Source organism: Megascapheus bottae, chromosome 3 (assembly GCF_031878675.1).
Source record: "Megascapheus bottae isolate mThoBot1 chromosome 3, mThoBot2.hap1, whole genome shotgun sequence".
Lineage (NCBI taxonomy): Eukaryota > Metazoa > Chordata > Mammalia > Rodentia > Geomyidae > Megascapheus > Megascapheus bottae.
The window spans coordinates 87,834,024-87,860,448 of NC_143511.1; the positions used below are offsets into that span (position 1 = coordinate 87,834,024).

The window sequence follows — 26,425 nt, forward strand, 5'->3', positions numbered from 1 at the left end:
AAGTTGTAGAACACTAGCCTTGAGCAAAAAGAAGCTCAGAGACAGTGCCTAAGCCCCAAGGTCAAGCCCCAGCATCAAAAAATAAATAACTAAAAATAAAAATAAATCTGGGGGAGGGGGAAGGGAAATGGGGACCATGACATGTGAAAGGGTATCAATGTGTGGGAATTAAGGCACCATTTATCTGGCAAATATCATGTAACCCTTCTATTAATTACAAGAAAAAATATATTTAAAAAAAATAAAAAATAAATCTGTGTCATGTTAACATATATATTTTGTATTTTTAAAGAATATTTTCTAGCTAGGCACAGTGGCACATGTCTGTGATCCTAGCTACTCAGGAGGTTGAGATCTGAGGATTGCGGTTCAAAGCCAGCCCAGACACTAAGGTCCGTGAGATTCTTTAACCACTAGAAAAGTGGAAGTGGTGCTGTGGTACAAGGGTAGGGCAGTAGCCTAGAGCTGAAGAGCTCAGCGACAGCACCCAGGCCCAGATTTCAAGTCCCATGAACAACAACAAAAACTCTAAAACAATAGAAATGGTTGGTGGACATTTTATAATCTCTTTACTATATAGTTCAATACTGTACTTCCCTGTATTTCTGTCCTCTATATGCTATAATATATTACTGAAGTACATGGGAAAAAAAAGTCTGTAGCACACAAATATGCAGTTACAAAAAGTACACCAAAGGTTAACATTTCATAAAATGTTATGAAATTTAGAGGTGAATAAGCACCTCTAATCTCATACAAAAACTTGATTAAGTGTTGTTATTTTTCTGTCAGTCGTGGGGCCTGAACTCTGGGCCTATGTGCAGTTCCTGAGCTCTTCAGCTCAAGACTAGTACTCTACCACTTGAGCCACTAGGTCACTTCCACCTTTTTCTGGAGGTTACCTGGAGATAAGAGTCTCATGGAAGGCAGGAAGGAAATGGGGACCATGTCATGAGAAAGGGTATCAATGTTTGTGAAGTAATATACCTTCTATCTGGTGAATATAATGTAACCCTTTTATTAATTACAATAAAAAATTAATTAATTTTAAAAAAAGAGTCTCATGGACTTTCCTGCCCAAGCTGGCTTAAAACCATGATTCTCAGATTTCAGTCTCCTTCGTAAACTAGGATTATAGGCATGAGCCACTGGTGGCTGAACTAATATGACTTCTTAATATTCTAATTTCATTTAATTTTATCATTGGCTATTGTTCCCTTTAGTCCACTGTTTGGAAAATGCCTGCCAGACATTTAAATCTGAATTAACCAGTTTGTTGGTCACCTGTCAATCACTCAATCTTTCAAAAAAACCCTAAAAACCTAGTATTCTAAAACAAAAAGAAAAAAGAGCAGCCAATTCAGCTCTCAGTACCATAGGGCCCGTGACCACCTAATCTCTGGTATGCTTTTAACATTTTTTTTATTCTGCCACAAAGAATACAAATATATAATCTCAAGGTCCCAAATTTAATAGAATTCATCATTTTAATTGATTTAGAATACTCAAAAGATGGTATGGGTTTTTTGTTTTTTTTCTTCTATGTTTATACTCAAAGAACATGTCAAGGAAGAATGAAGCTTATAGCACCAACTGACCAGCTTGGCACCTGACTTGATTCACAATGCAGGGCCACCATTCTACCCACCCACTGTTTCTATACCAGAAAGTGCAGATGCCAATGCAGCAGAAGGGCAAATAATAGCTAGTGTTACCAGGAAAGCAGATCTGACCTACTGATTCCCAGGAAGGGTTCTGGGATCCTTGGGGTCAGCAGATCAGACTTTGAGAAATACTGGATAGCCTATCTTCTATCATGGTGACTCGGCCCCATCACATTTTGAGCCAGAATTCCATCTGGCATTATTAGGCTTCATAAGGAAAAGAAGGCACGAACCTTCCTGGGGGGTGTGGCTGTGGAACTAGGGAGGGAAATGTGTACATAGTCGTCTGGATGGCAGGTTGGGACTGGAGGAGGAGAGGTTGCCGGTGTTCCCAGAGGAGTTCCTTTTCCACCTGCCCAGAGACAAGGGCGAAATAAATAACATGTATATGAGCAGAAAAGCAGACAATCGCCTATTAGTATACTACTACCAAAAATCAGCCTTGGGAGTTAACTTCATGGAGATCTAATGAGTGTCTGTCTCTGTCTCCCCTTTCTTTTTATGGTTCACTTACTCATTCTGAAAGCCCCAGAAATGTGCATTAAGTGTCAAGAGCACTTCTAAATATCACCCGATCTCACGATGAGATCCTTCTATCACAAAGGGAGGCCAAAACTAACCAATGAGATCCAATTACAACTTACGTACCAGTTGTGCCAAAAACTTTACTGTAAGGATGGGACAAATCAGAGGGGACATTTCCAGGAGATGTTGGAGGAGTGGTCATACCACAAACCGTAGATGGGCTCCAAAGAGTAGCCTGGGAAGTTAATAAAGTACATTAGCAACAGCTCTCTTTACAACTGAAAAGAGACATCCCAGGAAAGTTTTATCAAAAGACAAAATGCATTTTAAATGCCTGAACTCCAAGATGTGCACATAGCAAAAGCAGCTGTCTTTGTTCCTGTTAAGGCCTCATGCAATGTGAAAATTTCCCAACCATATACTAAATCTCAACTGAAATGGTCAGCTTCAGCAGGAGGCAGAAGAAAGACAGACACACTGTGAAAGACCATACTTGTAGCGGCTCAGGTAACAGCCGTGCCGATGGGGAACTCAGAGTCTGAGGTAGCTGCCTGGGCGTACTGAACAACATCAGTCGAGTGGTGGAATAAGGGGTGGAAGTAGCACTCCCTGAAACAAAAAGGAAGAACACAAGGGGTAAGAGCAGACTTCAGACAGTACTAGACAACATTCTGGTAACGCTCAGTTCTCGCCATTTAAAAATGTTCATTATTTAATTATTATTATTTTGGTTGTAGCAAGGTTTGAACTCAGGGGCTCAGGCTTGCTAGGCAGGAACTCTATCATGTAAGTCAAGTGCCCAGTGCTTTTTTGTTTTACTTCTTAGGTGTGATCTTTTTTTTTTTTTTTTTGGCCTGGGGCCAACCTCAGACTGAGATTCTCCTAACCTATGCCTCTCCCATTGCTGGGATTACAGGCATGACCACAACATCTAGCCTTACAAGATCTGTGAATGCTCTTTGGAACTGAAAGTTCCGGGACGTCTGAGGTCTCTGTGTAAGCCTCTGGATAAAGGGAAAATGCACATTGTAGGGGACAGCTTTAGTGATGCAGCCTATGGGGAAAATTGAAAATTTTCTGTGAATCTAGTGTAAATTGTCCAAATCTGCTGAGTGCTACAGCCCAACAGGCCTATTTCAAGTACCTAGACAGTCAGGAAACTCCCTTAGGATGTAGGGCCTACCTCTCAAATGCTTAAACTTGAAGGAGAAATGAATAGAAGAAAAGAAAGGCAAACTCAAATTTAAATAATTGGGGGAAAGTTCCTGGAACATAAAATAAGTATCATTCTAGGAAAGGCTATTAAAAATCAATAGAGGGGCCTGGGAGTTTGGCCTAGTGGTAGAGTGCTTGCCTAGCATGCATGAAGACCCAGGTTTGATTCCTTGGTATCACATACATAGAAAAAAGGCCAGAAATGGTGCTGAGGCTCAAGTGGTAGAGCTCTAGCCTTGAGAAAATCCAAGGACAGAGCTCAGGCCCTGAGCTCAAGCCCAGGATTGGCAATAAATAAATAAATAAATAAATAAATAGAAATAACCCTTTTTACCATAGCTATTCTGTGTATCAACATAAGGGCTGGTGGTGACATCAGCTGAGCGAGGAGGAAAATGGGTGAAGAGCTGGTGAGACACAGAATAGCCATCTTCATAGGAGGCTTCTGTAGGGTCCAGGGAGATTTTGGCACACTCTATTACAACATCATGAGTTTCTAATTTCTTCCACCTGGAAAAGGTAACAGAAGTCAAGAAAAGCAAATGTTAACCTGTTCAATCACATCAATGAAATATTTAAGAGAGCCAACTCAGTGCCAGCCACAGGACTATGATTAGCAAAGAACGAGGAAGAATCATGGTAGCCCAAGTAGGAAACAGTACTCGTTCATATTTGAAGAACTAGCCATTTATCTTACAGCCCTATTCCTTCTCTATTTAAGAGTTACATCAAACTGGGCATTAGTGGCTCATGCCTGCAATCCTAGCTGCTCAGGAGGTTGATATCTGAGGATCGTGGTTTCAAGCCAGCCTGTGTAGGAAGGCTCATGAGACTCTTAACTCTAATAAACCATTAAAAAAAAAAAATCCAGAAGTAGCACTGTGGCTCAAGTGACAGAGTGCTTTTCTTGAGCAAAAGTTCAGGGACAGTGCCTAGACCCAGAGTTCAAGTCCCAGGACTGCCCCCACCCCCAAGGAAAAAAAAGTTACTTCAAATTAACAGGAATTTGAAAGAAAATTCCATCCACAAAAACAAGCATAGCCTCAGTGTAGCATAAATGCTATGGAGCAGTAACTGGAACAAATCTTAGAACAAGCGTCACCAAGGAATAGGGTAAGCTGGGCTGGCTTAAAGTCTCCTAGAGAGTCACAGGATTCTTTTAACCCATCTCTGGACCAGAAAATACAGTGTAAAAGGCTATAGCTAGAGTGAATATTTAAAGAAAAATCTAAAGCTTCCTGCTGTGTAAGCCCCACTTCAACCTCTAACCATTTATCCTGTAGCTACAGATGTACATCAAGACATACACCAATGCTCAGCACAACACAGCACGTAATAGAAGAACATTCTACAGCAGAAATGTTAGTATACCATCTGGAAAAGTAGGCTTTCCATACATAAAAGATGGACAGAGACAAGGGAAGAATGCAAAGAAACTTTTTGAGGACATGGAAATATTCTTTATTGGGATTATGACTTTTATCAAAACTTAATAAACCAGGCCGGGAGTTTGGCCTAGTGGTAGAGTGCTTGCCTAGCATGCATGAAGACCTGGGTTCAATTCCTCGGTACCACATACATAGAAAAAACCTGGAAGTGGTGATGTGGCTCAAGTGATAGAGCTCTAGCCTTGAGAAAAAGTTCAAAGACAGTGCTCAGACCTTGAGTTCAAGCCCCATGGCTGGCAAAAAAAACAATAAACAAAAACTTACCAATTCTATTATGTAAATTATATTCCACACTATACAAGGTGACTTTTTTTTTTTTTTTTTTTGCCAGTCCTGGGCTTGAGCTCAGGGCCTGAGCACTGTCCTTGGACTTTCTCAAGGCTAGAGCTCTACCACTTGAGCCTCAGCACCACTTCCAGCTTTTTTTCTATGTATGTGGTACCAAGGAATTGAACCCGGGTCTTCATGCATGCTAGGCAAGCACTTTAACCATTAGGCCAAACTCCCGGCCTACAAGGTGACTTTTAAAATCATGCTTTTAAGCATTAAATGAGGGTTGGGAATATGGCTTAGAGGTAGAGTGCTTGCTTAGCATGCATGAAGCCCTAGATTCCATTTCTCAATACCACATAAACAGAAAAGGCTGGAAATGGTGCTGTGGCTCAAGTGGTACAGCTGTAGCCTTGAGAAAGCCCAAGGACAATGCCCACGCCCTGAGTTCAAGCCCCAGGAAGGACTGGCAAAAAAGAAAAGAAAAATATGAAAAACAAACAAAAATACCCTACATACAGAAGTGAGTCCATCCAGGGCATAGAGGTGAGGCAGTTTTGCTGAGCAGCAATTGAGCAGAGGTGGACCACCTCTCAGGGTTCTCACTGGACTTGTGTATGGGACAGAATCATCCTCCCACAGCCTCAGCGGGGTGAGAACGTGAGGGAATAAGCTGAGAACCAGCACACTGGTACACACATAAAAACACTGTGCTTAAAGAAGGGAGAAGCAGAATAAAGGATGAGTAGACTTACATGTTTACAGTAATATATGTACAATATTGATTCCATCCTTAAATGGGTCTACTATATTTTAATGCCTCAGAAACTAGAAACTATAGTTAATAGTGGTGTATCTGTTTATTTGACATTTTTCCTCTCAGACATACATAAACTACATTACATGTATGTTATCTTATATGTGCATTATATATATGAACATTCAAAGGCATCTTAGATCCAATGAAATAGCTAATTAAAAAGTTAGTAGTTGGTCATGGTGGCACATGTTTGTAATCCCAGTATACAGGAACTGTAGGCAGAGGATTTTGAGTGAGTCTGAGGACAGCCTAAGCTATACAGTGAGAATCTGTTTCAAAGATGAGCCAGCGCGGTGGCTCACGCCTGTAATCCTAGGTGTTCAGGAGGCTGAGATCTGAGGACCAAGGTTCAAAGCCGGCCTGGGCACAAAAGGACCTGAGATTCTTACCTCCAATTAACTTTTAGAAAATGAGAAGTGGGGCTTGGCTGAAGAGCAGGGCGGTAGCCTTGAGCTGAAGAGCTCAGGGACAGCATTCAAGCTGAGATCAAGCTCCATGACCCGCACAAAAAAAAAGGAGGAAGAAGAAGAAAGAGGAGAGGAGGAGAGGGGGAGGAAGACGGGGAGAGAAAGAGGAGGAGAGAAGGAGGAGAAGGAGGAGAAGAGGGAGGAGCAAGAGTAGTAGGAGCAGCAGCAGCAACAACCAGGCAGTGCAGTGGTTCATGGCTGTTATCCTAGATACCCAGGAGGTTGAGATCTGAGAGGATTGCTGCTCCAAGCCAGCCCAGGCAGCAGAGTCCACGAGACTCAATTTTTTTTTTTTTGGGGGGGGGAGGGCTGTCCTGGGGCTTGAACTCAGGACCTGGGCACTGTCCTGAGTTCTTTTGCTCATGGCTAGCACTCTATCACTAAGCCACATTCCCAGCCCCTTCATGAGACTTTTTTTTTTCCCTAGTCCTGGGCTTGAGCTCAGGGCCTGAGCACTGTCCTTGGACTTTCTCAAGACTAGAGCTCCACCACTTGAGCCTCAGCACCACTTCCGGCTTTTTTTTTTTCTATGTATGTGGTACCAAGGAATCAAACCGAAGCCTTCATGCATGCTAGGCAAGCACTCTACCACTAGGCCAAACTCCCGGCCCTTTTGTGAGACTCTTAATTAACTACCAGAAAAATGGAAGTATCGCTATGGCTCAAGTGGTAGAACTCTAGCCTTGAGCACAAAGAGGCTCTGGTACAGTGTCCAAGCCCTGAGTTCAAGCCCCATAACTGACGAAAAAAAAAGTAGCCATAATACTAAAGGGTACCCCTGGGCCTCCCTCTGACCTCTGTTTCCAACTTTGTTGGCTTGATTGCTACCCAACTTTCTAAAAATATACTTTATGCTTTCTCTGTCTTCATTTATGACTTTGAGACTTTACCAGCCTCCTATTATAGTAGGAACAGACTGAGGTCACTGTCCTATATCTTTTTTTCTCTCCTCCTCAAGGCTCCCAGTAGTATGTTTTGTTTTCATTTTTTTAACAAAACCAATTTCAATAAGAAATAATAATAAGAAAAGAATATTAAGAACTATTCATAGCTGATCCAAACACATCAACATTTCCTGTCTTATTTGGTTTTCCTGGAGTTTTAATAGTTTTCTTGTTTTATTTTATCTCCTTTTTCAATTTTTTTCTCAACTTATGACACAATACTTAATATAATTTTTATTTAGTGAAATGCAACTATGTCTATCTCCTCTAAAGTCTGGACGTCATTAATCCTCAGGCTGCGATTTCTTGACACTTTCCTGGGCTACAACCCCAACTTCCTGAACTGTGTCTCCTCCCCACTGTACCTTGTAGTGATAAGATAAAACACATGCTCCAATAACTAGCTGAGGATCATGGAAAACAAATTTGTGCCCCTGTGTCTTCTACTCGATAGTAATTTAGTTGATGTAGAATTCTAAATTGAAAATCTTTTTCAAAGGAATTGATTCCTTATTATTTGGGTTTTCTTTTTCTGAAAAACTTGTTTCTCACAATATTTTAAGTGGATGTATTCTTTTACATTGACTGAGCCCCATGCACCACATAACCCCCTCCAATCTGATCCCAAGCCTTTCAATTTTAAGACTTTATTTAATATTATTATTATTGGAAATATTTTGTGTGCTGTACATGCTAGGCATGAGTTACAAGCCCAACCCCCCAGAAATGTTTCTATATTATCATTTCTTTTATAATTCCTTCTTCCAGGGCTGGGAGTTTAGCCTAGTGGTAGAGTGCTTGCCTAACATGCACAAAGACCTGGGTTTGATTCCTCAGTACCACATACATAGGAAAAAAAGCTGAAAATGGTGTGGAGGCTCAGGTGGTAGAACTCTAGCTTTGAGAAAGTTCAAGGACAGTGCTCAGGCCCTGAGTTCAAGCCCAGGACTGGTAAAATAAATTTAAAAAAAGTAATTCCTTCTTCCATCAACTTTTTACTTCTTTTTGAACCAGCGCCTGGGCACTGTCCCTAAACTTTTATGCTCAAGTCTAGTACTATACCAATCAAGTCTCAGTTCTATTTCTGGCTTTTTGGTGGTTAATTGGAGATGAGTCTCATAGGCTTTCCTGCCCAGGCTGGCTTTGAACCATAACCCTCAGATCTCAGCCTCTGAAGTAGCTAGGATCACAGGCATAAACCACCAGTGCTTGGATTAAAACTTTTTCTTTGGATATTGGAACTTTCTGTACTGATGATTTTAAATTTCTTTCCACATTACCCATCTTTGTACTTGGTTTTTACTTTCGGAGATAGTCTCAGTTTTGAAATGTTAATGTGGATGATTGTAGTGGCTCATGCCTGTTATCCCACTTGAGAGGTAGAGATTAGGTGGATGGCATGTTGAGGCTAGCCCTGCTGGGAAACAGAAACAAAAACAAAAACCAGGAGCCATGGAGTGCACCAGTCACCCCAGCTACTATATAGAAAACACAAATAAAAAGATCATCATCTATGTTAGTGCAGGTATGAATGTGAAGTTCTATTTAAAAAGCAAGAAAAGCAAAAAAGGGTGGAAAACTCAGGTGGTAGAGTATCTGACTGGCAAGTATAAGGCCCTGAGTTCCCAAGATCATAAAAAGAAATAAGAAGCTTATTTGGGGTATCATTTTTAATTTTCAAGGGTTTTATTCTTCAGTCTCATAATGGTTCTTCCTATGGCATCTTAATCTTTACATTGCCACTCTCTGTGGCTCTTCTCCACAATTTCTCTGCTTTCTGTATTATCAGTGTTTCTTTCTAGCTCCTTTTACTCCCGTCTTTCTCAGTCTGCCTAGACCCGATAACAATTATACAGTTGGGTACTGTACCCAATTGTATTATTCCTCCAAATTTCATACCCTACGGGTCTGTTTATTTTTAAACATAAGCAACAGGGAGAAGAACAAAGGAAGAAAAAAAGCACAAGTGTTTGGAAAGACACATGTAACAGACACGGAAATTAAAAGAAACAAACTAGGCACCAGCAGCTCATGCATGTAACCTAGCTATTCAAGAGGCTAAGACCTGAGGACTACAATTCAAATCCAGCCTAAACAGAAAAGCCCATTAAGACTCTGTCTCTGATTAACCAACAAAATACTGTACTGAATACATGCCTCATGTGGTAGAGCACTAAATCATGAGCAAAACTGCCAAAAGAAAGCAAGAGGCCTTGAGTTCATACCCCAATACTGGCACGTGATGTGTGCATGTACACGCATACATGCACATACACATGCACACAGGTACACACACAAAGAAATTGGAAGAAGCAGAGTCCTAACATGCTAACATTTCAAAGCTATAAGTCAACTGATTTTCACTACAGGATCCTTAGGTAGTAAAGAACTCACAGTATGAAAGCCTCTGGAACAAACAGAAGAGAGGAGGAAAGCTAACCTAAGGAACTAGAGTGAGAATTGCTATGGAAACACTGAGCATCTAGAGGTCCCTTCCCAACTCTAGGGTCCCAGGCAATGTCTCTTCTGTCACCAGCAATCTACTCTCTGTAGAATAAACAAGGATGACATATTCCACAGCAGTTGAGGGCATGAGCTGCAAACAGCAGAATTAAATGAGAAAATATGTCCTGAACACTAATACCATTAAACCCTTCTTACTGACAGCCTCTTTCTCGAGCTGTAACCAAACCCTCACCAACCTGGAGACCAGAAGAGTCTTCGCTAAGCATCTGACTACCTCAAAAAGACAACAGATACCAGCGTCTCCTGCAAATGGTCAGATCAATACACAACAAAAGCCAAGGTCAAAACTTATTAGGGAGCCAGGGGCATAGCCTAGTAGTAGAGTGCTCGCCTAGCATACATGATGCCCTGGGTTCGATTCCTCTGTACCACATACACAGAAAAGGCTGGAAGTAGCACTGTGGCTCAAATGGCAGACCACTAGTCTCAAATAAGAGTTCAAGCCCCAGGACTGGCAAAAAAAAAAAAAAAGAATTAGGGGCCAGGAACTTGGTCTAATAGTATAGTGCTTACCTAGCAGGCACAAAGACCTGAATTTGATTCCTTGGTACAACATATGTAGAAAAAAGCCACAAGTGGTGCTGTGGCTCAAGTGGTAGAGCTCTAGCCTTTAGAAAAGCCCAAGGACATTGCTCTGGCTCTGAGTTCAAGAGTCAGGACTGGCAGATAGATGGATAGATAGATAGATAGATACAAATAGATAGATAGATAGATAGAACGATTGTTTTTTTTGTTTTTTGCCAGTCCTGGGCTTGAGCTCAGGGCCTGAGCACTGTCCTTGGACTTTCTCAAGGCTAGAGCTCTACCACTTGAGCCTCAGCACCACTTCTGGTTTTTTTCTATGTATGTGGTACCGAGGAATTGAACCCGGGTCTTCATGCATGCTAGGCAAAAAACTCCTGGCCAACGATTGATTTTTAAAAAGAAGCATTCTAAAAACTAAAAAGAGATTAAAAACATGATGGCGTCTGGCACCAGTGGTTCACAACTGTAATCCTAGCTATTCAGGAGAAGTGAGGTTCAGTTCTCAGTTCTCAGCCAGGGGTAAGAAAGTCTGTGAGACTCTTATCTCTAAAAAGCCAGAAGTATAACTATGGCTCAAGTGATAGAACAAAAAAGGTCAGGGTCAGCATCCAACCGCTAAGTTCAAGCCCCAGGACCAGTGTATACTACACCCAGTCCCCCACGCCACACAAACTTGGTGGTAGAAATGGCAACTATCACCAGCGTAAGACTAAAAGCCAAAGATAGGGAAATCTAAAGTAAATCACAGGGTAAAAAGAAAAAATGAGACCTCAATCTTAATATTAGTTCTAGATAAAAGACAGGGACAAGCAGAACAATGGAAACTAAGCACAAAATATGAATGAAAACTTCCTAGACCTGAAAAAATAGAATTGTAAGCTGAGCACTGAGACCAGATTCACACCAAGGCACATCAGAAGGAAATTTCAGAATATCATGCCAATAAGAGAAGTACTCCGCCAGCTCCCACGTAGAAAATATACACGATCTAATATCAGAATGTCTTTGGATTTCCACAGCAACACTGGCAGCAAGAAAGCAATGGAGTATCACCTACAATCACTAAGACTGATGCCTAACCTAGAAGTTTACACTCAGCCAAACAATTGCATCTGACCTCAGAATGCTGCTACAGCATACATTCTAAGAACAACTGAATGAATCTAGAAAGAACATACTAGATAAAGGAAATGAGAACAGGCTGACAACCAGGCACAGATCACAATCAGTTTGGTTCAGAACAGACCAGCCAAAGGACAAGCACATTGCAGGCTACCTCCAATGTTCCCGCTGCCTTGCATTTCCCCTTTATCCCTGGAACACAGCCAGATGAACTGGCCCAGATAACTGTCTTTACTGTGTACTGTTGAAGTTCTTACTCTACCTTCTTAGTCAGATCGGCAGAGGATGTTGATTCCCTACCCCCAATCCAAGAAAGATTCTGCTGGGACTTAGTCCTAAGAACTAGCAACAGCCAGCATAGAACATCTTGTACCAGCCCGTACTTGAGGCTATGCCAGACAGGCCTCACTTGTGACCCTGTGCAATGACTTCCCCAAAGGGGCAAGGAAAGGTGAAACCAAACCAGACCAAGGCTCAGGCCCTGCCCTGACCTTCATCCTCCACGAGACTACCCTTTAGCTGATCTGGATGCCCAAATAACTACTCAAAACAGAGCACCATATCTAACAAAAATAGAAAGACAATGGAGGGAATAATTAACATAGAAGTAGGAGGGTTGGGATCTAGTTCAGTAATACTGTTTCCCTAGCATGCCCAATGCCCCAGCACTGCAAGAAAATGAAACAAAAAAATAAAATAAAAGCCAAAAACAATAGTTAACTCTAGGTAGAACAGGGAAAAGGGTCTCCTAAGATACTGGCAATGCTTCACATTTTAGATTGGGTGCTAGCTAACTAGCACTTGTGTTATTAAACCTTACATACACACTTTCCTATACTTCTGTCCATATGATGCATCTCATAAGAAGTCGCTTTAAGCTCACTGAGCTGTGTGGTGAAGCACAGTTCATGAAGAAGAGAAACTCTTCATAAAGGGATCAAGCCATAGCTGTAGCTCAGCTTCTCCCAAAAGCCCCATCCCCTCATCACTGGGGAGCATAATCCTGTCTATTGCCAGAGAAATGTCGCGGTAGGCGCTATGCTTCTTAAGACGTGGTCCACTGAATTTCCTCCACTTCTCTCCTCAACCTCAGCTCCACTCAACTCAGGAGCCTTGCAGGCAGGTTCAGCTGTCTCCAGAAAACAAACCTGAGAATTCCTACAGGGCACAGGGTGGGTTGACAGGCACCATATATAAATGTAGAAACCCAGGGAGGCCCACCAATTGAAATACAGCCTTTCTACAATCCACTTGTTTTCAGACACCCATTTCACCTCCTTCCTTGAACAATGCTAGCCCCACCAAAGGGTGAGCCTTCCTGGGCTCTGGGGGCAGGTTCTTGCATTGCAACCTGCCCCATGGTGAAAGGAGCAATGAGCTCTCTGACTGTAAGAAATATACTTTAGACTCAAACAAGTTCCATCTGATTTTCTAAGTGGAACATCTGTATTCCCAACTCATACATCAAAGGGATCTCTTAGATCACGTTTTCAATCTCTTAAGGGACTCTTAAAAATTCCATCACTAATTTAGTTTCTATACCTTCGAGGGTCCAGTTCATGGTCCTTGGATCCAGTCACTAATTCCGGGTGAATTCGCACATGCTCCATCATTGGCTAGAAGAGTTTGGGTTGACAAATTATAGGTATGAATTTTTGTGGCATATCCACAAAATGGAATATCACTTGACAATAAAAAGGAATGAAATATTGATAAATGTTACATTATGGATGAACTTTGAAGCATGTTAAGTGAGAAGCCAGCATAAAAGAGCACATTATATACCTTTTTAAAGAAATGTACATAATAGCAACTCTTTGTCTGTGGTGCCTAAGAATGAGGTGAGGGTTTTGGAGGAAGGCTGAATTTCTTTACAAAATTTCCCCTGGTGCCAAACAACATAAAAGCTATAAATGTAACCTGTCTGAATAATATACTGAGTAGCAAATAAATGAACATTTTTAACTTACCTTGACCACTTCTTCAAAAGTTTCTAAATTTTCCTTCATACTATAGTGAGAACGCAAAAAGGAGACGAAGTTGCAAGGGTACATTCCATAAAGGCGATGAAAAAGGGCATAAACACTGGCATGGAGATGGACAAGGTAGATTTCTGTCACATGGCCTAAAAGAGGAAGCCAGGAAGAAGAGACCTGGTTGTGCTTACAAGGCTGATGAATACAGAGTCTACATGAACACTCATGATTTTTTTTGCCAGTCCTGGAGCTTGAACTCAGGACCTGGGCACTGTCCTTGGACTTTCTTAAGGCTAGCGCTCTACCACTTGAGCCACAGCACCATTTCTGGCTTTTTCTGTGTATGTGGTTCCAGGGAATCGAACCTAGGGCTTGTGCATGCTAGGCAAGCACTCTACCACTATGCCACGCTCTCAGCCTGACTTCTTATTCCTGGAGTGCTCCAAAGAAGTAAGTCACAGTAGTTTTCTCTTAGCACTAGGCAGTATTATTTAAAACCTATCAATGGCTTCTACACATTTTGGGTAAACTCTAAACTGTTTAGTGTTATCCATTAGGATTGCCTTTCTTTCTAGTTATCCTCCAAGAAAGACACCCAGTATTCAATACAATACCAAGTACCTATTTAATGACAGTCACTTTCCTCATAATTTATAAAGATATTTTTCCACAGCCAATGCAGCATGCAGTTCTTGAGGAAAGGACCAGATCACTTGCCTCTCTACCTCGAGAGTTTTACACAGTACTTGATGTGCAATGAGCCTTAAGTGTTTGTGGACTGAGCATGCGAGAACCTTTTAAAATCAGGATGACATCACAGCTATGCAGAACTGTAACTGAAGACTGAAAAATGGCTATTATGTAGAATTAACATAAATTGTCAGAAGCAGGGGAAATGGGCAATTCCATTAATTCAGTCTTATCTAGACCCTATGGAAAACTCAGCTGCTCCATAAAGAAAAACTGTTCTTTTCTAACAAAGAAGATCCTACTAAGTAAGCCAGTGCTTTTTGTTTAATCCTGTCCAGCCCCTTTCAATATGAAAATTTCATGCTGAGATTACCAAAAGACTCTGAATTTCACAGGCTTACAGTTTCTGAATCACTTTAATAAAATATGTACTACCTGCTGACACAGAAAAAGCATCCTGGTGCATTTGGAACTCAATTACTAATTAGGACATGAATAATCCCCCCCCCCCCAATTTCTACATATATAACCAACAGGTTCTTAGAGTCAAAGTTTGTGTTCTGACACAAAGAGATCAAGACAAATATGGGCCACAAGCTTAGTCACATCTACAAGCATATGGATTGAAGTTATGTTTCAGCTAAATCCTGGAAGTCTAGAAGTTTTCCATCTTGCCACATGTAATCCCCTCAGGCCAACACAAGGAGACAAGTATCTTACCACCATGTCTCCCACGCGTGCCTGCAGTAGACATACCTAAGCATTTCCTCACTGTCTAGTCAACACCACTCATTTCAACCTTCAACTTCACATCTCCCTCACAGCAATAACTTGGTGACCAGTAAGCAGGATTTATCAGGCGGAACCTGATGGGGATATACCTGGTTTCTTTAGGCACCATGACGAAAGACGGCCAAAGATATCAAAGAAATCAAGCAAGTGCTGCTTCCCCGACTGTGGAATCATTGGTAGCATGGTGATCAACACTAAGACACCTGTTGTAAGGACGACGACATCAGTGTCCATCTGTAGAAAGAAGGGCAAGCAGAGTGTCAGGTGCAGCACTAGGCTCATTAATGTACACTGTTGGATGAGGTTCTCAGTACTGAGATACCACAAATCAGTGGCTCTTCACATGATTGTTTCCTGATTCCTATGAATCTGAGGTCACAACACTACAGTGCCTCAACAGAAAGACTGAGATAGGCATGGGTTGGATTTGTAGCAGGCCTGTTCCCCTGGACCTATCATAGTGTCCCTTGCCAGAGCAAACTGTGGCCCTGAACCACTGCATGGCCTCTATCTGTGAGCTACCTGGGGCCCTGAGGGGAGTTTTACAGAGGAAAAAAAAAGACCCTACTTCACAACAATTAAAAAAAAAATAATGAAGAATAGTTCCATGGGGTGAGTCTAGAAGGACCATTTCCAACACACTTATACCACCCCAAATGGGAAATTAGCTTAATCTGGCCTAAGGCCTCACAAGTATTAAAGATTCAAGATCCCCTCTTACCACCGTTGGATAGAAACGTAAGAAGCTGGTTTATAACAGAACACAGAAATGCTGCTCTGTTTTTATCCATTCATCCAAAATCCTAAGATATTTACTTTGTTGTCAAATTAAAAAAAAAAAAATGACAAGTAGCCAGGCGCCAGTGGCTCACACCTGTAATCCTAGCTACTCAGGAGGCTGAGATCTGAGGACTACAATTCAAAACCAGCTCAGGCAGGAAAGTCCTTGAGATTCTTTTTTTTTTTTTTTTTTTTGCCAGTCCTGGGGCTTGAACTCAGGACCTGAGCACTGTCCTTGGACTTTTCTCAAGGCTAGAGCTCTACCACTTGAACCACAGCACCACTTACAGCTTTTTTCTATGTATGTGGTACAGAGGAATCGAACCTTAAGATTCTTATCTCCAATTAACCATCAGGAAATCAGAAGTGGTGCTGTGGTTCAAGTGGTAGAGTATTAGCCTTGAGCTGAAGAGCTCAGGGACAGAGCCCAGGCCCAGAGTTCAAGCCCCATAACTGACCAAAAAAACAAAAACAACAAAACACAAAGACAAGTAATTCATTCTTCTTTCCTTTTGTAACTTACAGAGGTGAGGATCAGACCTAGGGCCTCACGCATACTGGGAGGGTACTCTACCAAGCTGTAAGTCCAGCCCAATCCACTGGGGTTTTTTTTTGCTTTGTTTTTTTAAAAGACAATTACAAAATTATAATTGGAGAAGAAATCTGAACAGCATTAACAAGACAACTTATTGGCTCACCTTCTTAGCAGTATTTGCAGATCCTCAAAGAAGCCTCTAACCGTGCTTAAATGTCAATTTAAGTAACTTCAAGCTAACTGAAAACGCAATACTCTGAGTAACTATTCAGTTCAGACTGGCTATAGCAGCTTACCTGACTCACAATTAAATCACAGATCTTTGTCAAGAAACTGAAACTAAGATTTATAAATAAGACACTAATCAAGAGACTACAACATATTGGGCTAAAACATCTATTACTTCTATTAAAAAAGGCACCAGGCCAGGAGCATAGCCTAGTGGCAGAGTGTTCACCTAGCATGCATGAAGCCCTAGGTTCCATTCCTTGGTACCACATACTCAGAAAAGGCCCGAAGTGGCACTGTGGCTCAAGTGACAGAGCACTAGCCTTGAGCAAAAAGTGTCCAAGGACAGTGCCCAGACCCAGAGTTCAAGCCCCATGACCCACCAAAAAAAAAAAAAAAAAAAAAAAGAATAGAAAGTGAGACTATATAATGAGTCCAGCAAGAAGAACTAACCCTAATTTCGTTTATATAACATTCTAACTGAGGTCCTAGGTAACAGTTACTAAGTAATATTCAAGGCTGATTACCCTTTTAAACTGTTTTGTGTTTTTTCTTTTTTGATACTGAGGATTAAACCCAGAAACTTGTACTTGCTAGGAAAGCATTTTACCACTGAGCTGTATCTCAGTCCTTATTACCATTCTGGAAGAGGTAACTGTTTTATATTATGAACTAAATGTGGTTCCTCAAAATTGGATTATCTTCTATCAATACATTTGTTCTAAGGACATGAAGTGTAAAAACCGTTCCTGTAGGGGCTGGGAATTTGGCCCAGTGGTAGAGTGCTTGCTTAGCATGCATGAAGACCCCGGTTCAATTCCTCAATACCACATACATAGAAGAAAAACAAAAAACAAAAAAAAAAAAACCAGAAGTGGTGCTATGACTCAAGTGGCAGAGCTCTGGCCTTGAGAAGGCCCAATGACAGTGCGCAGGCCTGAGTTCAAGCCCCAGGACTGGAAAAAACAAAACAAAACAAAAAAGCTTCCTGTAAGTTGGGCCCAATGGCTCACACCTGTAATCCTGTAATCCTAGCTACTCAAGAGGCTGAGATCTGAGATTCAAAGCCAGCCAGGCACTAAAGAACATGAGATGCTTATCTCCAATTAACCACTAGAAAATGGGAAGAGGCGCTGTGGCTCAAGGGGTACAGTGGTATCCTTGAGCTGAAGAGCTCAGGGGCGATGTCCAGGGGTAGGGCAGCAGCCTTGAGCTGAAAAGCTCAGGGAGCGCACCCAGGCCCAGGGTTCAAGCCCCATGACTCCCCCCACAAAACAAAAACACCCCAAAAAACTGTTCCTGTGGCTGGGACTTCGGCCTAGTGGTAGAGTGCTTGCCTAGCATGTATGAAGACCCAGGTTCGATTCCCTGGTACCACATACATAGGGGAAAAAAAAAAACGCCAGGAGTGATGCTGTGGCTCAAGCGGCAGAGCTCTAGCCTTGAGGAAGTCCAAGGACAGTGCTCAGGCCTGGAGCCTAAGCCCAGGACTGGCCAAAAAAAAAAAAAAAAACTGTTCCTGTATCCAGACATGATGGCACACACCTATAATCACAGCACTCTGGATGCTGAGGCTACAAAGACAGACTGTGTCTCAAAAATAAAACAAAACTTTGTTTTTTCATAACAAGGAATGCACATTTTATGATGCCTACTTCTGGTGATAGTAAAGCAGGTGCCCTTCTTGGCAGAAACAAAAAATATGCACTGTGCCATAACTGATGAATCCAGGGCACTGCCACACATTCCCCCCTTCCCCCTCACTGCTGGATGTGCTTGCATCTCTGTGAGGGAGCAGTGGCTGGGAACCACACTTTCTGTCTCATAGATAAAAAACAAGTACAGGGAGCCAAAACAAAGTAAGGAAGTAAGAAAAAGAAAAGAAGAAAAACTTGACGGAAAAAAAGAAAATGGCACTGGTACACATGTTGGTACACAATGCTCCAATTCCAGCATTTGAGAGGCTAAGGTATGACGGTCATGAGCTCAAGACTAGACTACAGTGAGTTAGACCATATAGCGAGTTCCAGACCAATCTGGGTTACCCAGTGAGACTCAGTCTCAAAATCAGAAAGCCAGTCATTCAATCTTTAGTTACAGCTGTCACTAGAATGTACTCCTAAATGGGTAGAAGGGTCTTTAAGGAACCATAAACGATAGTATTATTTTTTAATTATAAAAATCCATGTCTGGGGCTGTGAGCATAGTCTAGTGGTAAAGTGCTCACCTGAGCATACATGAAGCCCTGGGTTTGATTCCTCAGTACCACATATTTAGAAAAAGCCAGATGTGGAGTTATGGCTCGAGTAGTAGAGTGCTAGCCTTGAGCAAAAAGTGTTCAAGAACAGTGCCCAGGCCCTGAGTTCAAGCCCCATGACTGGAAAAAAAAAATCCATGTGTATTTTAAGAGAATTTACAAGCAGGATATATATAGAAATAGATATAGATATAGAGACATAGATATAGATACAGAGAGAGAGAGAGAGTGTCCCAGCCCTGGGACTCTACCAGCTGAGCCACAGCATCACTTCTGGCTTTTCTATGTACGTGGTACGGAGGAATCAAACCCTGGTCTTTGTGCATGCTGGGCAAGTATTCTACCACTAGGCCAAACTTCTGGCCTGTGTGTGTGTTTTATACTGGGTCTTAACTACTTAGTTTCTAGTTCTTAGCTTTTCCACTCGCTTGAGCTTTATTACTTCCAGCTTTTTTGCTAGTAGTTAACTGGACATTCCTGTCAGTGCTGTTTTTTGTTTTTGTTTTTGCCAGTCCTGGAGCTTGAACTCAAGGCCTAGGCCCTGTCCCTGAGTCTCTTTTGCTCAAGGCTAGCACTGTACCACTTTAGCCACAGTACTGAGGAATTGAACCCAGGGCTTCATGCATGCAGTTCAGGCAAGCACTATACCATTAAGCCACATTCCCAGCCCCCAGTGCTACTTTTGAACCTTAATCCTCAGATCACAGCCTTAGAGTAACTAGAATTACAGGGGTGAGCCACTGGCACCTAACATTACAAGAGGGCTCCTCCCTTCCTTCCTCTTTTGTTTTTAATGTGGACTGTGGAGCTTGAACTCAAGGCCTCACCATCTTGCTTTGCCTGTTCAAGGCTGGAGCTGTACCTCTTGACCACATCTCCACTTCTGACTTTTTATTAGTTAACTGGAGATAAGAGTCTCTCCAATTTGTCAGCTCAGGCTGGCGCTGAACCAGGATCCTCAGATCTCAGGCTTCTGAGTAGTTAGAATAATAGGCATGACTTCCAGTGCATGGCCCAGGCAGGGATTCCTAAAAGTGAATCCAGCATATGTTGAATTGAGGAAAAGCTAGACAATGATCAAAGTAAAAAAAGTTAGGAATAACATAATGTTGAAGCCACATAATTAAAATCTTATTTTTTTTGCTCTACTGAAGATATTCTACAGTCATAGTGATACATTTGAGAATTACTAGGTACCAACTATGAGCTATATTACTTTGAACTATATTACATTAGAGGAAATCTAAAAATGCCTACAAGAGAGGGACACTGTTGGCTCATGCTTGTAACCATAGCTAATCAGGAAGCTGAGATCTGAGGATCTGCGTTCAAAGCCAGTCAAGACACAAAAGTCCATAAGACTCTTACCTCCTATTATCTACCAGGAAAAAACAAACAAACAAAAAAACTGGAAGTGGCTCTATGGCTCCAAGTGGTAGAGCACTGGCCTTGAGCTGAAGAGCTCAGCAACAGCACCCAAGCCCCAGAGTTCAAACAAATAAGCAAAAAAAACTCCTACAAGTTCTTTAACAAAGAAAGTTAACATCTAAGTCTGGAAGTGTGGCTTAGTGGTAGAGTGCTTGCCTGGCATGCATGAAGCCTTGTGTTTAATTCCTTGGTTTCACATACACAGAAAAAGCCAGAAGTGGTACTGCTGCTCAAGGGTACAGTGCTAGCCTTGAGAAAGCTCAAGGACAGTGCCAGGACCTGAGTTCAAGCCCTAGGACTGGCACACACACAAAAAAAAGTTCATCTCTAGGGGCTAGAAGTTTGGCCTAGTGGTAAAGTGCTTGCCTGGCATGCATGAAGACCTGGATTCAATTCCTCGGTACCACATACATAAAAAAAAAAAAAAAAAAAAGAAAAGAAAAAAAGCCAGAAACTGGACTCAGTGAATTCTAGCTACTCAGGATGCTGTGATCTGAGGATCCAAGTTCAAAGGCAGCTCAGACACTAAAGAAAGTGAGACTCCAATTAACCACTAGAAAATGGGAAGTGGGGCTTGGCTCAAGGGGTAGGGCAGTAGCTTTGAGCTGAAGAACTCAGGGACAATGTCCAGGGCCCAGGCCCAAAGTTCAAGCCCCATGACTGACCAAAAAAAAAAAAAAGAGAAAGAAAAAAAGCCAGAAGTGGAGTTGTGGCTCAAGTGGTAAAGTGCTAGCCTTGAGAAAGCCCAAGGACAGTGCTTAGGCTCTAAGCTCAAGCCCAGAACTGGAAAAAAAAAGTTAAACTCTAGATTGCTTGTTTTAAGAAACCACACTTTAGAGCCAGGCACAGTGGCCCAGGCCTGTAATCCTAGCTACTCAGGAGGCTGAGACCAGAAGATTATGGTTCAAAGCCAGCCGGGCACTAAAGTTCCTGAGACTCTTATCACCAATTAGCCACCAGAAAAACCAGAAGTGGCACTGTGGCTCAAGGGATAGGGTGGTAGCCTTCAGTTGAAGAGCTCAGGGACAACGTCTAGGCCCAAAATTCAATTCCCACAACAGACAAAAAAAAAAAAAAAGAGAGCGAGAGAGAAAGAAACAACACTTTAGAAACTATATTCATTGAGTCATTTCATTCAAATCATTAAATATCCTACCTTGAGACATTTTAGTAAAGAAGGCAAAAGAGGTGCTTGAGAGAGCTTATGCTTCCAAGATGGCTGTAGTCTCACGACGTGCCCCAGCAGTGAGAGGATGGATAAACGGGTGGTGGCTTTGCCCACATACTCATTAATTTTATCCAAGAGGTGCTAAAAAATGTCAAAGAACAAGGGAAATTCTCACATGACTTAGGAAGTTAAACCTAAATATTGTCAGCAGTGATGAACTCTAATCTCTCAATCTTCCCTCTACAAATCCATAAAGAGAACACTAAGATTTAACCATGTTAGCAAATAAAATATTGCTTCTATGGGCCTGACAGAGAACAGCTAGATTGCAATTTATGAAAAAGGATCCCAATAATACAGGGCTGCTCGAAGGGGGAGACGCTTCTACAGCCTCTCTCTCCACCCTTGTAACAACCACCGATTTCAAACCTGTGATAGGTTGCAGAGGCCATGGGGGTCCTGCTGGAAGACCCTTGCTGCTACAGCAGCCAGCACATGCGCTTTGGCTCCAGCTATAACCAGGCAGTAGAAGTCTGACACAAAGTAAGCAAAACAACAAGACATATTGTAAATAGCCCACAATGGCAAAGTCTTCATATCTTAGCAGTCACTTACACCTAACTCAAGATGTAACAGACTTGGCAATGACAACGTTTTGATCTCTATTTATCAGAAAAAAGAAGAAAACACCAACAAGCCCTCCAAGTACTTGGGTTAGAAAGTGGGAACTCATTAACTAGCCACATGAGTTACTTACACTATTTTCCCAGATTGATATAAGTCTAAAAGTCCTACAAGTTCAAAGCATTGATCATGGATCAAATAAACAGTATACAATTATAGTATTGGGATTATAGAATTTTTTGAAGTGTAAGATCTATAAAGGTTTTGAAGTAGGTTTCATGTTGTAGGAAGCAAATTGTTTTTACAGAGAAATAACATCAGTTGTGATATACAGAAGAGTCAAGTAAGGAAGCTCTGGACAGACTATGCAGCATCTTGCATAGAAGCTGTCACATGACCCTTACCGAACATATTAAATATCCTATTACATTTCAGCAGTTACCTTATCATGTGGCTCTTGCAAGGTAGTTAGGATGTGTAATACCGGCTGAGAATTGGTTTCCAGGTAATGATCCACTAAGGTGTTTACAAGCATGGGACCACGATCTAAATGCAGAAGAATCATATTTATTTCCCTTAGCATTCTAAATTTCCCCCAAATATTTACCTGCTGCAAAATCTAGAAGTTGCTAGTTCTTTATTTGCCACCCGAAGTTTTACATTGCATTGCTTATGCCTCCTTAAATTCATTTAGGTTTAACAATAATTTCAAGCATACTGGCCTAACATACATGAAGCATACAAAATACTGTCATTTGGGGGGCTATGAGGCATAAACTCTGAGCCTGGGCTCTGTCGTTGAACTCTTCAGCTCAAGATACTGCTCTACCCCTGGGCCTGGGCACTGTCCCTGAGTTCTTCAGCTTGAGGCTTCTGCCCCACCCCTTGAGCCTCAGCCCTGATTCCTGTTTTCTAGTGATTAATTGGGGATAAGAGTCTCACGTTCTTTAGTGCCTGGGCTGGCTTTGAACCGAGATCCTCAGATCTCAGCCTCCTGAGTAGCTAGGATTATAGGCATGAACCAACACATCTGGCTAATGCTTTCATTTGTTAAATTACAACAAAATTATCCAGGTCTAGTGTTAAAAATTAACACTTGGAAGTGGAATTGTGGTTCAATGTGGTAGAATGGTAGTCTTGAACTGAAGAGCTCAGGGACAGTGCCCAGGCCCAGAGTCAAGCCCCATGACCAACCCCCCCCCCCAAAAAAAAAAAACCACCTCAACACTATCGCTGGGCACCTGTGGTTCAAGCCTCTAATCATACTCAGCAGGCTAATCGGAGAATCACAGTTTAGGCAAGAAACTCCATGAGACTTTAATCTCTAACCAACAAAATGCCAGAAGTGGAGCTATGGCTCAAGCAGTAGAACACAAGCCTTGATCCAAAAAGTTCAAGGAAAGTTACTAGGCTTTGAGGTTCAAGCCCTACAACTGGCACAAAATCAAAATCAGAAAATGGTGGTTGATGCCTACAATCCTAGCTACTCAGAAGGCTGAGATCTGAGGATCACAGTTCAAAGCCAGCCCAGGAAGGAAAGTCTAATGAGCCTTCTACCTCCAATTAACCAAAAGAAACAGGAAGCAGTGCTGTGGCTCAGAGTGGTAGAGGGGTAGCCTTGAGCTGAAGAGTTTTAGGGACAGTACCTAGGCCCACAGTTCAAGCCCCAAAACTGACAAAAAAGAAATGTACCCTTTTTCTGACTAATGTAACAGAAACCCCTCTGTATATCTCTTTTATTTTATTACTATTATTATTATTATTACTATTGCTACTTCTGGCTTTTCCAGAGTAGTATTTTATTTACTTATTTACTTATTTATTCGTTTATTTTTGTCATTTATTTTTGGACTCTGGGCCTAGGCATTGTCCCTAAACTCTTCAGCTCAAGGCTACTGTGCTACCTCTTGAGCCACAGTGCCACTTCCGGTTTTCTATTAGTTAATTGGAGATAAGAGTTTCATGGACTTTAGTGCCCGGGCTGGCTTTGAACCTCAACCCTCAGATCTCAGCCTCCTGAGTAGCTAGGATTACAGGCATAAGCCACAGCACCCGGCTTTTAGAGTAGTTTATTTGAGGTAAGAGTCTCAGTACTTTCCTGCCTGGGCTATCTTCAAACCCTCAGTGTATATATATCTCATTTATTTGTTTGTTTGTTTGTTTATTGGTTGTGGGGCTTGAACTCTGGGCCTGAGTGCTGTCCCTGAGCTCTTCAGCTCAAGGCTACCTCGCTACCACTTTGAGCCACAGCACCACTGCCAGTTCCAGTTTTCTGGTGGCTAAATGAAGATAAGAGTCTCACAGACTTTTCTGCCTGGCCTGGCTCTGATCCTCAGATCTTAAACTCCTGAGTAGCTAGGGTAATAGGAATGAGCCATTGGCGCCTGGCTATATCACCTTTATAATAACAAAAAAAGAAATTGTTGTAAACCCACACATATGCTAAGCACTGGTGGCTCAAATCTATAACTCTAGCTACTCAGGAGATTAAGATCTGAGAATTATGGTTTGACCAGTTTCTTTGCTAGTCCTGGCAGACAAATCTAAGAGGCTCATTTCTCTAACAAACAAACAAAAAGGTAGAACTGGAGGTGTGGTAGTAGGTAGTGTTAGCCTTAAAAAAAATCTGATTGAGAGCTCAAGTCCTGATGTCAGCACCAAAACATGGCAAAACAACAACAACAAAAAAATGATTTCTAGATGAAACAGTATACATGGCTTTTATTTTAAAATTATCAAGTTGGGAGAAAGTCAGAAAGGTAAGATAAAATAGCAGAAACTACCTATGCAATTTGTGGTTAGGGATGGGTAGGGGAAACAGGGAAAAGCAAAGGAAGGTGTGGCATGGTCTAAAAAAAAGAAGTGATAACCTCTCTGAACACCTTAGTAAGAACAATAAATCTTTTTTTTTTTTTGGTTCATTCTAGGGCTTGAACTCTGGGCCTGGGTGCTGTCCCTGTGCTCTTCAGCTCAAGGCTAGCACTCACCATTTGGGCCACAGCGCCACTTCCAATTTTCTGGTGGGTAACTGGAAATACAAGTCTCATGGACTTTCCTGCTCTGGCTGGCTTTGAACCACAGTCCTCAGATCTCTATTTTTTTTTTCTTTTTTTTTGTCAGTCATGGGGCTTGAACTCTGGACCTGGGCGTTGTTCGTGAGCTCTTCAGCTCAAGGCTACTGCTCTATCCCTTGAGCCTCAGCCTCATTTCCAGTTTTCTTGTGATTAATTGGAGATAAGAGTCTCGCTGACTTTAGTGCCTGGGCTGGCTTTGAATCGTGATCCTCAGATCTCAGCCTCCTGAGTAGCTAGGATGACAGATGTTAGCCACAGCACCCAGCCTAAATCTTATTTTTTTAAGTGGAAGAAACCATAAAACAGGATTCTTGCTTCTGTGTGTATATATCTGAGACCTAAACATCTGGAACACATATAGTGCAGTCCATCAATATCTGTTTTCTTCTAGTGGTTAAAAAAAATTCCCTTCCATGGCTGGGAATGTGGATTTCTGGTAGAGTGCTTGCCTAGCATGCATGAAGCCCTGGGTTTGGTTCCACAGTATCACATAAATAGAAAAAGCTAGAAGTGGAGCTGTGGTTCAAGTGGTAAAAGAAGGTCAGGGACAGTGTCCAGACCTGAGTACAAGCACTAGGACTGGTAACATACACATACACACACACACACACACGAACAAAAAACCCTCTCTTCTAAAGATGTAAACCAAAATTTGTCATCCAAACTCTAGTCACCTTCAGATCTATCACCTTTTGTGAGCAGATAAGCTAAAAAGAACATCCTCCTAAGCCAGTGCCGGTGGCTCACTTAATCCTAGCTACTCAGGAGGCTGAGATCTAAAGATCTCGTTTAAAGCCAGCCTGGGCATAAAAACATGAAAAAAGTTAGTGAGACTCTTACCTCCAATTAACTACCAGAAAACCGGAAATGCCACTGTGGCTCAAGTGATAAAGTACTAGACTTGAGCTGAAGAACTCAGGGACAGTGCCCAGGCTCAGAGTTCAAGCCCTAAGACCAATCAAAAAAGAAAGAGAGAGAGAGAGAACATCCTTTTGACTTACCAGAATTGAGATTCTCCTTAAAGACAGCTGTTACATCATCACACACCCCCAGCATGGTGGAGTCCAGCATGGAGAGCAGCTCCCCAACGTTCCCTGGCTGGGCCATTCTCTTGCTCAACACTGCTGGGTTGGCTCCAGGACCTGTGCTAAAGTCTGGGGTGTCTCTTCATTAGGGCTGCTACCAGACTGCAAGAAAAATTGATAGTATGAGAAATGGCCTCATTCTTACACACTCACACACACACACACACACACACACACACACACACACACACACACACACAAATTAACCTGCAAGCTGGGCACAGTGGCTCACACCTGTAATCCTAGCTACTCAGGAGGCTGA

At 42.0% G+C, this 26,425-nt stretch overlaps 1 protein-coding gene and 1 non-coding gene across 7 annotated transcripts in view; one reads left to right on the top strand and one right to left on the bottom strand.

The window, feature by feature from the left end:
* The window catches only part of Tsc1 (TSC complex subunit 1), a 61,241-nt gene that overhangs the window by 17,973 nt on the left and 16,843 nt on the right, over positions 1-26,425 (bottom strand). For 4 of the 6 annotated variants that reach the window (XM_090330876.1, XM_090330878.1, XM_090330875.1 and 1 more), the window contains exons 3-12: positions 26,080-26,265; positions 22,447-22,550; positions 21,369-21,521; positions 15,074-15,218; positions 13,497-13,651; positions 13,069-13,142; positions 3,739-3,914; positions 2,683-2,798; positions 2,313-2,424; positions 1,898-2,016 (exon numbers count right to left, since the gene is read on the bottom strand). In XM_090330876.1, coding sequence (XP_090187002.1) covers positions 1,898-2,016; positions 2,313-2,424; positions 2,683-2,798; positions 3,739-3,914; positions 13,069-13,142; positions 13,497-13,651; positions 15,074-15,218; positions 21,369-21,521; positions 22,447-22,550; positions 26,080-26,185 — 1,260 coding nt within the window. In that variant the 5' untranslated portion in view covers positions 26,186-26,265. Of the gene's footprint in view, positions 1-1,897; positions 2,017-2,312; positions 2,425-2,682; positions 2,799-3,738; positions 3,915-13,068; positions 13,143-13,496; positions 13,652-15,073; positions 15,219-19,611; positions 19,683-21,368; positions 21,522-21,809; positions 21,894-22,446; positions 22,551-26,079; positions 26,266-26,425 lie in introns of those variants that run through there. The other 2 variants (XM_090330880.1, XM_090330879.1) reach the window with 2 other exon arrangements.
* On the top strand, positions 15,399-15,534 carry LOC150066076 (small nucleolar RNA SNORA42/SNORA80 family). The gene has a single exon (XR_016535043.1). It is a non-coding gene; the product is annotated as a small nucleolar RNA SNORA42/SNORA80 family (small nucleolar RNA).